This window comes from Sinohyriopsis cumingii, chromosome 6 (assembly GCF_028554795.1).
Source record: "Sinohyriopsis cumingii isolate HCF-2022 chromosome 6, ASM2855479v2, whole genome shotgun sequence".
Taxonomy (NCBI): Eukaryota; Metazoa; Mollusca; class Bivalvia; order Unionida; family Unionidae; genus Sinohyriopsis; species Sinohyriopsis cumingii.
Window position 1 is genome coordinate 20,468,267 of NC_142966.1, and position 13,941 is coordinate 20,482,207.

General features: G+C 34.7%; 1 protein-coding gene across 1 annotated transcript in view; it reads right to left on the bottom strand.

Annotated features, from left to right (window-relative positions):
• Positions 1–772: 772 nt before the first annotated feature.
• LOC149796468 (E3 UFM1-protein ligase 1-like) overlaps positions 773–13,941 on the bottom strand; it is a 99,819-nt gene continuing 86,650 nt past the window's right edge. Inside the window, exons 15-17 of the mRNA XM_089961172.1 lie at positions 11,193–11,284; positions 3,178–3,389; positions 773–2,583 (exon numbers count right to left, since the gene is read on the bottom strand). Of these exons, the coding sequence (XP_089817298.1) occupies positions 2,420–2,583; positions 3,178–3,389; positions 11,193–11,284 (468 nt within the window). The 3' untranslated portion in view covers positions 773–2,419. The remainder of the gene's footprint in view (positions 2,584–3,177; positions 3,390–11,192; positions 11,285–13,941) is intronic.

Below are 13,941 nucleotides of genomic sequence, written 5' to 3' on the forward strand. Positions count from 1 at the left end.
GGGATTAATGGATTGTTAATTAAAAAGAGAAAACAACTGTTGATTATTTTGGGGGAGGGGGATATACCAAAAAAGCCTAATCCATATACAGGTGAGGATAAGACGTAATTTAGTGAACAACAGTTTAATGATGATGCTAAAAGCATAATGGTTGGCATGAATGTAGATGAATTCAATAAATTTGATAATTTTATCTGATATTTATAAATATATGCCTGAAAAGAAAAAAATATAGAAAATATTTTATTAAATTATTTCATAGTTACTGCACAAGGAACACGTTACATTAAACAATAAAAAATTTACTGAAGGGTGCAAGTGAAACCACTATACATCATGGTAAACATAGTGACAATAAATAAATAAAACCTCAACAAAATACATAAAATGGACAATGAAACTGTATAATAATGTACATATCAAAGATCAAGGGTTTTATCTTTCTCCCCCCCCCAGTGGCTTTTGTTCTATCACTGTATGGGGGCTTCTGTCTCAGGGGGCTTATGTCATGGAATAACAGTAAATTGGTCTTGTAGGCCCTTTTAGTCAGAATTCCAATTTCAGCTCTATAACTATGACATTTATGGACAAATTCACTCAACAACATATACTTTTCTTGATGTATCTGATAAAAGCGATGCATGCTATTTCCATCCCTTCTGCCAACAAAAAACGGTCTCTCAAGAGGTGGTCTCTCATAACAGTTTTGTACAAAAAGACCAAGGTCCAGTATCAAAACAATTTAAAGAAAAATAACCACAATCATGGTACATATGTTCTATTCTTTATTAATTGCTAAAATATTGTATGCATTCATCTGAAAACAAAATTGTATAGCAATATACTTCCATCATTAAACATGAAATCACATTTACATCTGAAGATTACATATACATGTATTAGCACATGAAACTGTTTCTCATTTACTCCTTTTCCTTTATAACACCCTAAATTTGTGTTACTGATGTTTAAACCGCTATTTTGCAAGTTGTCTGCTCTTTTTCACTTCTTTCAGTTGCAATAATTATTTTCTCCAGCAATAAAATTTGTTTCTTTTTAGTTGGAGGTTCTTCCATTTTTACTAAGGTACTAGCCATTAACAGTATTAGTGCTCAGTTGTAATATCGACTATAAAGACAGTTTTGACTAGAATTTGGGAAAATATGAAAAATCGATACATGAGCATTGCATATCTAATAATTAATGAAATAGAAAGAAACAATTATCTCATCCAGAAACAGATTTATTTACTCCAAGACAAAAAACAATGGCTTAATTCAAAGAAGGCATACAGGGATTAACTCTAAACAAAGTGTGCAACCCGGCTGCACCAACTTGAATAGATGACAGCACGGTGATTGGGATGTAATCACTGTAACATCGGAAAAAAACATCACAAGCCTTTAACACTATCATTTGAATCCTGCAAACGATTATCACTTGCTGGTTTAATAGACACAGACATTATTCACCCTGAAGCAATATGGATTAACTTTAATGACAAATGATATACGCAACCACTACCTTAATTGTGGCACTACAACGTCAGTTTGCGACATACATTTACATTAGCCTGGTTTACAGACTGTACCATCTGTCACTATATACCAACCGGTAGCCAGACCCACCTCTTTTTTTTGATAGTTCCTTTTATGAGTGTTTTTGATCAGAACAATCTTTACTATTCAAGCAATTGTTGTTACAAATGATTACATACAAATGATTACAGAAGGATCAGTGGTCTCTGTCTCTGTTCTCATGATATGGTCATTCACTGAGCTGGACATAGGGTCCTACATGTGGGCAGTAGCAATGATAAGGCTGGACATAGGGTCCTACATGTGGGCAGTAGTAATGATAAAGCTGGACATAGGGTCCTACATGTGGGCAGTAGTAATGATAAGGCTGGGAACCAGACTAAATGCTGGAATAACCTAAATGTACCTTAGTCTGGTTTACAATGGTTTTTTCGTGGTTTTGGAATAATAGCACCCATAACAACAGGATGTAAAACTAATCATCCATGTCTTAAAATGTTAAATACTACTTGATTACAACAGTGATATTCTTAAATCCAAATGCGATTATTTTTTATAAATAGAACAAAGTACTACTTCAAGTCTGAATGATCATATTCTTGATTTAGTTTTTTGTAGTCGTAATAAATTAAATTTTAAAAGATTTCATCAAACCAGTGAGGCTCATCATCAACTAACAGTTTCTGTAGTATAATGAACATAAAAACAAGTATGTGTACTCTGATATAAAAATGTGTACTTGTGCATATTTCTATAAAAACTATAACATTGTAATGAGTTTATTCCCACATGTTCTTGTAACTCGCTTTACTTTGCTGCCTTTAAAACAACCAAGTTATTTGTTTTTCTGTCTTTACAAAATCAAAGAATTTTTTCTTAATTTAACTTTCTTCCATTCCAGTAGGCTGATTAGTTTTCTTTGTAGTATGGACTAGTTCTTTAATTGTTGGAACGAAACTAGACATCTCTTTTGTTAATGTTTCCATCTCTTCAGACTTGTTATTCCCATCAGAGCCCTGTGAACGGGCATATTTTACAACCATATCTGAAAAACAAAGGAAGAAATACTTTTACAAGAAGCAAAGAAAAACTCAATTCATTTATCAGAGGGATAGAATTATCACAATGAGGAAAATAGTGATCATCTGTTTATAGAGAAATTTGAAAAAGATTTATATAATCTTATTTTTGTATCATATTTCATTTTTTAATATCTAAGAATTTAATCTGAGTATCATATAAAAGAAATGCTATTCATCCGAAATAAGAGGTCCAAGTGAGCCCAATATAAATTACCTGGCTGACAAGTGATTGACAGCTAAAAGAACGGCCAACAAATCTCAATCAGCTGGACGTTTTCTCAATAAAATTCTTCCATTGATTGCACATTATGAAAACAACCATTTCATGTTTTCTGATTTCTTTTGTCATTATCGTAGCGTACAGACAAAATTCCTTGTCCTTGCTGTGATATGTTTAAATAAAAAGTGTGGAAAATTTGATGGCAAGCCATTCAAGTTCTTCTAGCTAGTACTTGTTGAACAAATTTCCATGTTCATCTGATGATTTTGACAGCTATGGTTGGAACTGGATTAAGAAGACTAGAATGTATATTTTTCTTCACTATGTTAACACTGACCTTGAAGGTTGGTAAGAACTGTAAACTTTTCTGGATCCAGGTAAGGTTTCAGGAAGGAGATGATATGTGGAACACACTTTCCTGGAGCATGGACCATAGACTGTGTGAAGGTCTGGAAGAGTATCACACTAGCAAGGTGAAGGGTCATGGCTGGGTCAGATTCCTGATTCATCTGCTGTAGTAAATTCTGTCTATGACTGAATATCAACTGCCTGCAACAGAACATTATGCTCGTAATTAGTACATAACCAATATTCAAATAATAGTAGAAAATGTTGCAATAATAATATCCACTTAATAATATAACAAGGCACTTTACTCAACTTGCCACAGCATGATATGACCTTCAAAGTACTGATGTGCCATAAAACAACAAACTAAACCATTTTCTACCAAATAAAACTTCCTTTTTGCAAATATTACAAAGTAACAATCAAAAGCATTGTGCTTAAGGCAATCCTTTCAGCAAAATTCAGTGAAAAATAGTTGAGTAAAAAAAACTTTGTACTTGATAAACAGATGTCCTTTTTATGGAGGCATCTGCTATGGCAGGTGAATATAGTGAAAAAAAAGTCTCCAACTTTGTTGCTCCAGACTGTTACAAAGTCAGCTATCAAAGTGTGATCACATACTAATTGATGTATATTTCATTTTGAAACTATAGCTGGTAGTCCACCAGAACATGAACTACTGTGTAAATTGATCAAATGGGTGAAGCTTGGCAATTCAACAATTTTTAGAAGAAAATTCTTAAAGAATTCAAATTTGACATTGTTTATAACTTTTCAACCAACATACACAAACAATATAGAGAAAGCTAACCTGAAACTTTCATCCTCACACTAAGGACTTCATCAGCAGACTAATTTAGTCTCTACTGACTGTTAACACTGCTTGATAGAATGGTGAGCAATGTTAACAGATTGCCCCATATATGCGGCAGGTTGTAATGACCCCCATCCCTGTTCAGCATGGGTTTGTGTGCATGGATGTAGATTGATTCTTTAACCCCACGCTCAACCAGGCTTGTTCTCGATCTACGATTTTTACTGAGTTCGAAGTTACAGTATGGCCAGGGCAAGCATTGTGGATGTGCCGTGATATTTCAGACGAGATTCAACTTGGTCTTCTATGTTCATTAAATCTCACTTTCAGTGGTAAATAAGAAAATTGCAAGAGGTTTCAATATATCTCCTCATATAATAATAGACTTCTGGATAACAAGAGTACTGTGAAAGGTACATTGTACAAATAACCTTGTGTTTGATAATTTTGTATGTCAACACAAGTAGGGCATGTCTAACTTTGCACAGCATTGACCAATGGGGTGCAAGTGTCAATGACCTTGACTTTTTAACCCTATAAGCAATATGTTCCCTCCAGGCCCCAAAACGAACCATTTGTGTGCAATTTTACTAAAAGATGGTATCAAACACAGTTTATTGCATAGACCACTATTGTTTTGGTAAATGTAACCTTGACTTTTAAGCTGTCTAACCCAATACAAATAGCATATTTCCTTCTCATATCATCAAGCCCTCCTCAGAGTTTGGTGCCATTGCATAGAGTTTACCTCATTAAAAAGAAACCTTGTTGCCTTACTGGTGCAGCTACTACCAACACAAAACTACTATGCTCTCTAGAAATCCAGAAATGCTACTTGACTGGGGAATTGTTATGGATGAATAGGTTGTAAAACTCTTTTTATGGGTAAGGACACATTATTTGTATATTTTTCAAGTAGTAGCTATTACACACAGTGTAACAATAACATTTCAGGCATTGTGTGATGAAATAATCCAAAATGAACAACACGGACAGATGTTCCCAAATATCACTCAAAAGTAAATTTAGATTTTTTTTCAACAAGTGCATGTAAGTGCAATTGATTTGCTGTTGATCTATGTACTACATAAAATGGATGATTACAGGACACATTGCTGTTAACATATTAACCCCTAGCAACGACTTAACTGGGCAGGAGGTAGTAACCTACTGCCAAGCTCTGTAGCATCATGGTCATGCATGATACACTAAAGTGGGTGGTATCATATAAAGGTAGACAGATGTAGCTCTACAATGATACCAAATAATCTGGAATATCTAGTTGCACTACAAAATACAGATAAAAAAACTCATTTCTTGGACCTGACATTTTTCTACCCAAAATTCGCTTGTGGTCAGAATCTGATTTTTTTGTCCAGATTTTTAGACTTTTTGGTCTCAGATCTAAGGCAAACCGGTATGAACTGCAAACAGACAGATGAACCTTTGCAAAAAGTAGGATAAAATGGCCAATTGGAATAAAGAGTGGTCTCGATACAAAAATAATGGCTCTGTTTAGCACAACAACAAAAAAAAGAAGCAAAAACAAAAAAAATCCAACTTTTACCCTTTTGCTCATGCATGAGCCAAATAGCCAATGATAAACGATGTTTCTAACACAACTAGGCAGGGTTTTTCTTGGTTCTTCATCCAACTGCGATTTGGTGTTTTCGGATCTATTCAGAAATAGCTGTCAAAATGTGTTTCCTACTCAAATTTCAGGCGAAAATGACAAAAACCTCCAGGGGTTAATGTGTTGTTGTTGTTGTTGTAGGGTTTAATGCCATTTTTCAGCACACAATAGGCTATACATGGCAGCCAGTATTAATTGTGGAGGAAAAACCCAGAAAACCCCCGGAAAGAACCACCAACCCACAAGAAGCTACTGGCAGGCTTTCTCACATACCCACATTGACTGAATCTGAGACTCGAACCCACGCAGACAGAGGTGAGATGGCAGTGATCCATAATGGAAAGCGCTTCAGACCACTCAGCCCTGGGTTAATGTGTTAAGAGTACAGTTGTTTTAAGGTTACATGATGAAACACATTGTTACGGCCAATTAGAACAGTTATGGTAGAAGAATGTATTATTGTCAGTTTCAAGAAAAGTAAGTAGGTTGAAAGTACATGTAACTGATCAAAGGCACAAAATAAATGAAACAATTGCAAGAAAAGCCACAACATTGATCTTTAAATTCAATATCCTGTCAGTTATGCATGACTAGTAAAAGGTATCTCTCCATTGGCCATTAGCAGTATGAGGGCTGTTCCATTTAAACATACATGGTACACAGGGAAGGAAGTTCTGTAAAAGTATATGCCACAGTACTTTGATTTCACAGAATTACCCACTTTAAAAGTGCCTTCGTTGGGTCCCATGTATGTTTTAATGGAACAGCCCTGAATAATTTTAATTAGACTTTGGATGAAATCACACTTTGTCCAGTATTTCTATTTTTAGAAAAGTATTTATTGCTTTTAATATTTAAAGTTTTTTGGTTTCACAAGCATTTAATTTAAATAAAATTTTTGTTTTAAACTGATAGTTAATGATAAGTTACCTCAGTGACAAAATTGCAATTGAAACTCGCATGGTAACTGCAGCTTGTTTAAATTACCTCCCATTAACACCACATTTTGTTTAAAATAGCTATTTTGGGTTACTTGAGGACCCTAAAATGTGGCTACAGCAATGATCAAAATCAAAAAGTTGATGCACTTTATTTAATGAGCAAAGTTTATTGTTTGTATACATTGCTGTACCTCTTGTCTGGACTTTGATTTTAGGCATTTGTTAATGGCATCTCCTCTTTGCTTATATATACATAAGAGCAGATATTTTGTAAATGGGAAAGAAAATAGTTCCAAAATTCATATTGCCATTGTGATTATAAAAGTTGCTTTGCGGCAGTGGCAATACCAATTTTCTCAGACTGATACATTTTAATATCTCATTATGAAATATGTAATATCAATAAGATAGCCCTTAACTCAGCTGATCTTTAAGGTGTAGGAAACTGAAGCATGTTTGCAATGATGCTGAACATTCAGGTTTAATCACTGTCTCATTTTATCTATTTTGAATGAATGTCAACATGTAGTTGTGTTGAATCCTAATACAGTACATTATAACCCCAACATGTGAGTGGTTGTGTGTGTGTGTGTGTTTTGGATTTTTAATGTAGCTATAACAATTTTTCAGTCATATCGCTAGAATGTATGCAGTGATGCAATTTATAGTGATGACTAGCACTGAGGCATAATGCCGCAGACATGTAGCATCATGTCCCACCCAGTCACATTATCCTGACACCAGGCCGACCAGTCCTAACACTAACCTCTTAATGTTGATTGCCAAGTGAGGCAGCTGCAAGTACCATTTTTATAAGTCTTTGGTATGACTCAGCCTGGGTTTGAACCAATGACCTCCCGCATCTGAGGCAGACACTCTAACCATTTTTTCCATTGGAATGGTATACATGCCAAAGTCTTACTGGGCCATGTGCACAGGCAGAAAACTTGGGAAATGTCACTTTGGAGTTAAATTTATGGAAAAGGAAAATACAACTTGAATCAAAACTTTTAATGCATTAAACACAGTGGTTATAGAGCAAAACACAAATAGTAATAATAGGACAGTTAATTAGGACTTGGAAAAAAATGGAAGCAATATACTTGCTGGTAAACACCCATGGTAAACAACACTGATGGACACTTCACTTTGCAGTGGATTATTAAAATCCAAATAGCTGTATATACATGTAATGTGTAATGAATATCATCAGGAAATGGATAAACACACTGCATACCTTATACACATTTCTGAATGGAAATAGAGGCATGAAACAATAAACATTTGAAGTTGACAGTATTTTTCTATTCTGCAGAATCTCACGTTTCCAACATTACATTTCTATTACCTCTAGATATTTCGTTTTAACTAATAATGGATATAATAAGGATTTTGATCACAAAACAGAGATAATGTTTGTCAAGCTATTTAAATGGAGAAAAATCTCTAAATCCAGTTTAATCTACAAAATACTAATTTTGTTTTAAATATCTACTTTAATTTCAATGTTTTCCTGGTAAGCCATACTTGATTCTTTTAAAGCATATTTCATCAACCCCAATAAAATTTACTTCATTTCTTAAGAAGTGGTTTGTGACCTGTTCAAAATATTTCCTTTAATACTTTTGTGTCAATCAGCTTGGCAGCATACAAGATTTACTTTGTCTACCTATATGTGTGGGTTCTCATCTGTCTTTCATGTCAATGCTGAAACTACTATACAGCTTCACTTATTAACATGGAACATTCATCATGGGTGTTCTTGGGATTAGTACACCTCTCCCTCGATAACTCGCGCACAACGGGGTCCACAAACATAGATCGCACTATAAGCGAGGTGCGAGTTACCTCCACAAATTTAACAAAATCACTTTGACATCGTGAAAACTGTAGGGGGGTGGGGGCAGCGTTAGGGAACTGGGCTGTTTAATGACTGAATCCTCATTTTACAATCATGTTGATAATAATTTTTAATAATGCGCTTTTCCTAATGAAGTTGTTCATTATTCTATTTAAATAACATTTTTTTCCCTCAAAATATCCAACATATGAAAGATCGTTCCAACTGGTCTGAACAACCATCACGAGTACGCAAAAAATCTGTGTATTACATCACTGCTTTTTGTTTTCTTGATGAGTCTGGTTCCCATAGTGGTATTTAATAGTATCTTGCCAAATCAGTAGTTCACAATTTGGGAATTAGACTAACTGTTGATACACCACCAAACAAGATTCCTTTTTTTTTTTAAAACACGCGATATTTATTTTGTGACATGTCTACGTCGAAACTCAATTTCTTATTGTTCAATTAGTACAGTGTTAATGTCATGATTTCATTGGAAGTAATAATGAAATTTCTTATCATCCCTGAGGACATATCTACATGCCAGTTCAAGAATTCTCTGAAACTTGCTTGCCCACAATGGTCTGTATCTGTGAAATCAAGCTCTTTATTTTACGAAGTATTCTTTTCGCTTTGCTGCCTTGTTATCGTTGATCAGTTATGAAAAAGTCAGCTAATTTAAGGTAGTTTATGTTACATACACAATAACGTTTTTACAGTGTTCGATTGATCAAATGAAATGAGTTCACCCAACATACGACCAAGGCAGCTAGATTTTAAGTTAGTCCAATTTCTGTGCCTTTTAACTTTTCTTTTATTCCACCTCCATTTTTTTATTCAAAAGACATAATTAACGTGATAATATAAAGGAGACCAGCTTTTAATTCAGTGCAACAATACAACAAGTACTTCTGCAAGTCAGTTATCAAAACATGGTCGGCACTTAATTAGGTTTTCAGAGAAATGCTCGCGGATATAGCTGTTACGGTAGACTGACGCATTTTATGTTTAATTACAAGAGGAAACATTGCACTTACGATGATTACACTTAAAAGGAACTAAAAGATGGAACTAGAACACAAATTCAATTCATAAAAAAATTATTTAATTTGTATTTATTTATTAAAGTACTGCCTCCACACGGCATAAGTGACATTTTCATTGATCAAAATTTCCTTACATATCGTTAATTGCGGTGTACTAGGAATGTCGTTTGGAAAGAAAATGTAAAAAATTGGATGAGTTATTTTCAAATTTGATATTTCATAGTGTTGATTAAAATTTCCAGTTCCTATCTCCCGTTTTCAACGATAAAATGAGATTATATAAAAGTTTCCATTACCAATTTTGATCGCGTTTTACTTCAAGTTCAACAAATAGGGATAATTTTTTGGGTATTTTCGGGTTTAAAAAATGGATCCACACCTGACACCGCATTATAAGCGGGTTTGCGAGTTATCAGGGCGCGAGTTAGCGAGGGAGTGGTGTATGTGTTTACCGCATAGATAATCATCCAGAAAGATAATCCTTATATTTTTTATTGATTTAGCTCATCAGTAGTGCAAAGTCACTGTTATCAACAAAAGTTTCAATGCATATTGAGTTATTTCATTTCTTTTTTCCTCTGTCCTTTAGAAAATGACTCAATTGTGACTGCACCCATCCAATCAAATGGTTTACTCACAGACTTGGTACATGTATACAAACCTGCAGAATTCTCATCTCGATTATCTTATGGGGTATATGCTTTTGACCACCTGTATGAATTTTCATTTTAAGTATATTTCAATATGAATGTCATGGAAAATACACTGTTTTCTAAGTTAGTGTGAGTGTATTAGTAAGAAATTCAGAATTTTGATTCAAATGAATCTGCATCTAGCTGAATGTTTTGGTAGTCATTATAGTTTTTTGTGCATATTTTTGGGGGAATTACTATTATGGATACAATCAGACTAGCTCATAACTAGTGAGCAGATATCCTCTATTTACACTCAGTTGCCAAATTTTGCATATATTTATATTGTCAGTACCAATTAATGGTTTATCTGCCCCCAAAAAATCAATATCAAATATGTAATAACTGTTTTAAGTAATTTTTGTTTAATAAGCAACAAATTGATAACTGTATCATCAAAACCTGTTGGTTTGTGTGCCACCCACCCCCACTCCCCTGGTGTTTTATAGCTAGGAGGATACACTTGCAATATTTTTTTCAGTTAACTGACTTCTTTAGATATGTATCAAAATACAGTACATAGCGCAATAATTGTGCTCTAGTGGGGTCTCACTGTATCTCTGAACCTTCCCGCAAATACTTCCTTAATTTCCGGAGTGTGCCTTTAATTTGTATGGCACAGAAGCATTTAGCATTCCTTCATTATAAGGCCTCTCAGGATACTGCTGTCACAGTCTTATAATAGTGGTATGGCTTGAACCATGATAAATTGGGTAAATATTGTTATCAATGTTCAGCTTCACTACTTAATTTTAGATCTTGGCTGATAAGAACCAATTAAAAGATGGCTTCACATTATCAAATATTCCACACTTGTGCTTGCTTACAGTATTATAAAGTGGGAATACTGTATTCTGTTGACAGCACATTTAGAACATGCTTAATTGGAGGAAATGAGTGAGTTTGTTTAACTTAAGTCTAGATATGATAACAAGTGTAAAACCAATTACATTTAAACATTTTAAACATAACCTTCCAGTATTTGTAAGAAATTGAAATATTCTGTACAAAAAAGAGACATCTTTACACATATACCTTTCTTTCTTTTTGTCTGGTTTCTTCAGTAATACACCAAGGTGAGAAGGCCCACATATTGCATTTAGATGGTCAAAGAATTCATCTAAATTCTAAAAGAAAAGAACAAAGAAAAATGATTCATTATTATTATTATTTACAAATATGGAATAATACTTAATACAAGAGTCCCTCAAATGGTCTGATGTTCATACCAAAAAAGAATTTCCTGGAAATTATTCAAGATGACATTTTTTTCTCTTTTTAACTGCAGAGTACTGAAACAATCTGTGTGTGTGTGTGTGTGTGTGTGTGTGTGTGTGTGTGTGTGTGTGTGTATGTGTTCATACATTCAATAAAAAGAGTTATTATATGCTCATATTTTTCCCCGTTAACTTTACATTGTCAGAATCATTCAATATTCCCCGATACTGAACGTGCACGACAATACACATATAGCATTCACGTGAATAAAGGAACTACTTTCTATTGTAAACAAACAATGACGCAGACACCAGCACTTTTGATTTGTAAACAAATCATATACATTCACGTAAGAGGCTCTTTACGTTGGCCTATCTTCTAGGAGCTGAATTTCCATGACCTCGTATGCAAAATTTCCGCGCCTATTCAGTTACTTTCGGGATGTGATGTCATAGTAGCGACTCCAGCAGCCCAAGTGGGAGTTGCCAGAGTCAAAGACAATACCGTTTTGCGTTGCTTACGGGTGTAATAGAACATTAAGAAAAGCCTGTGGACAACATTTTTTTTCTTTTCCGAAAGATAAAGGCATAATAAAAGAATGGATATATTATTACAAACGAGTCGATTTCAAAGCAACACCATACTGCACTATGTGCTCGTTACATTTCTCAAAGGACTGTTACGAGAGGGATTCTGAAAAAATGGCAGCTCAAGGATACGCAAATGCTAGGCCTAGACTAAAAGTTGGTGCTGTTCCAGACATAACGTTGAATATTTTAAATCCTGGGAAAAGTGTTAAACGTGCGAGTTATGAAAATAGGCAGAAGGCCGAGTAAGTGACCACAAAATGCAACAATCAATTCACAGATCTTTTATCTACACCAGCATTGCTAAAAATAAATCTGATAGCCCGACACCCTGGGCCCCTCTGGTTTTAGTTCTGGCCCATCCTGTATTCAAAGTGAGGTGCCCGTCAGGCTTGTCGAAACAAAAATTGTTTGCTTGAGGAAACTTTGATGGCAATGGTGAAATGAGTAAATGTATTTTCAAGATGTTGACATACATGCCTTAACACGGCACAATCTAAATCAAATCACTACTGTCCAAGGTGAAATTTAGATTTGATTTAAATCAAATGGAGGCTTTGCCAAAAATAATATTCTAAACCTGTCGTGTTTCGAGAAAACACAATTTTCAGTAATCTTATAAAAATTCCAAATTTAAACAAAAATCATTGTATACATGTACACCGCTCCCTCGATAACTCGCGCCCAGATAACTCACGATCCCGCTTATAACGTGCTGTCCATCTTGGCTCCCGATTTTTTCCAGAGAAAATGTATTTAAAATATCTTTAAAATATGCTGAACATGAAAAAATTACGATAAGAATTGATAAATGAAACCTTGATACATTGCTTGTTTTATCATCGAAAATGGTGATTAATGCCCGTAAAAATATAATCCATATTTTGAAATTTGCAGGTTCTAAAGAAGAATTAATTTCAGAGATCTCGAAAACGCTTAATTATGCGCATTTGGATGCCAATTTTTGATCTGGGATGCAGAAAATCACTGAGGCGGGAATCCTCTGTATGCATGTAATAGGTGCGCGGGAAAATTCAAAGATTTGCCGGTCCTGTTTCAGCCACCTGCTTTGTGGGAAAATGTGTTGATCAGTTAACTGTGCTGATATTTACAATGACAGAATTCAATGACTGAAAGACTCTTTGATGTACTGTTGCCATTTTATAAGAGTACATTAAAAAAAAAAAAGAACATGATGCAACAGCTAGGCGGCTAGTTCAAAGGCTTTGACTGGCGGCCGAGTGAGAAAATGTACTGATATTTAGTGATTGAATTCAGAGGCAGAAAGACCCAGTTTTAAAATCCTAGCGAGAACTCTGTTTAAAGATATCATATATTATGTAAGTTTTTATGATAAATAGTTGTCATTATACTGTACATAAACAGTCTGGTGAAATAGCGATCAATGAAAACTTCTGGTAAATGCTAACAGGTGGCAACAGAGAATGAAATAAACACCAATTAAATGTCTTCCTGTGTGAAAGTCACGTTCTAATCCTTTAATTCTGTTTCAGTGTAAACATTATAATCACAACATATTCTGTTCATTGAAAACATGAAAAGAGTCAATCGACCGTCACATCGAAACCCGTGAGTACTTCTGTGAGAACCTAATTACATGTACATGCCGGCTTTGTTTTGATCAACAACTTGGGGAAGTGTTTGTTGCATTAAAAAAAAAAATCGATTACAAGAGATCTCGGGTGCTGGATTAAGGGTCTTGGAGCTGCCTTTGACGTAAAGCAAAACAGTAACAGAGACAATGACGATGATAGTGACTTTGAATGTTTCAGTGAAACTTATGTCATTAATGCTGAGGCTGTTTGGGAGAAATTCGTACAGACTCATGGTCCTGAGATGAGCGTTTCTCTTGATGATATGGAGGAGTGGATTTGTGCTGACAATGATTGCCCCACAGCCGAATACATGTCAGATGAAACTATAATTATTTCTATAGCGAACAAATTTGCAGCAGAAGA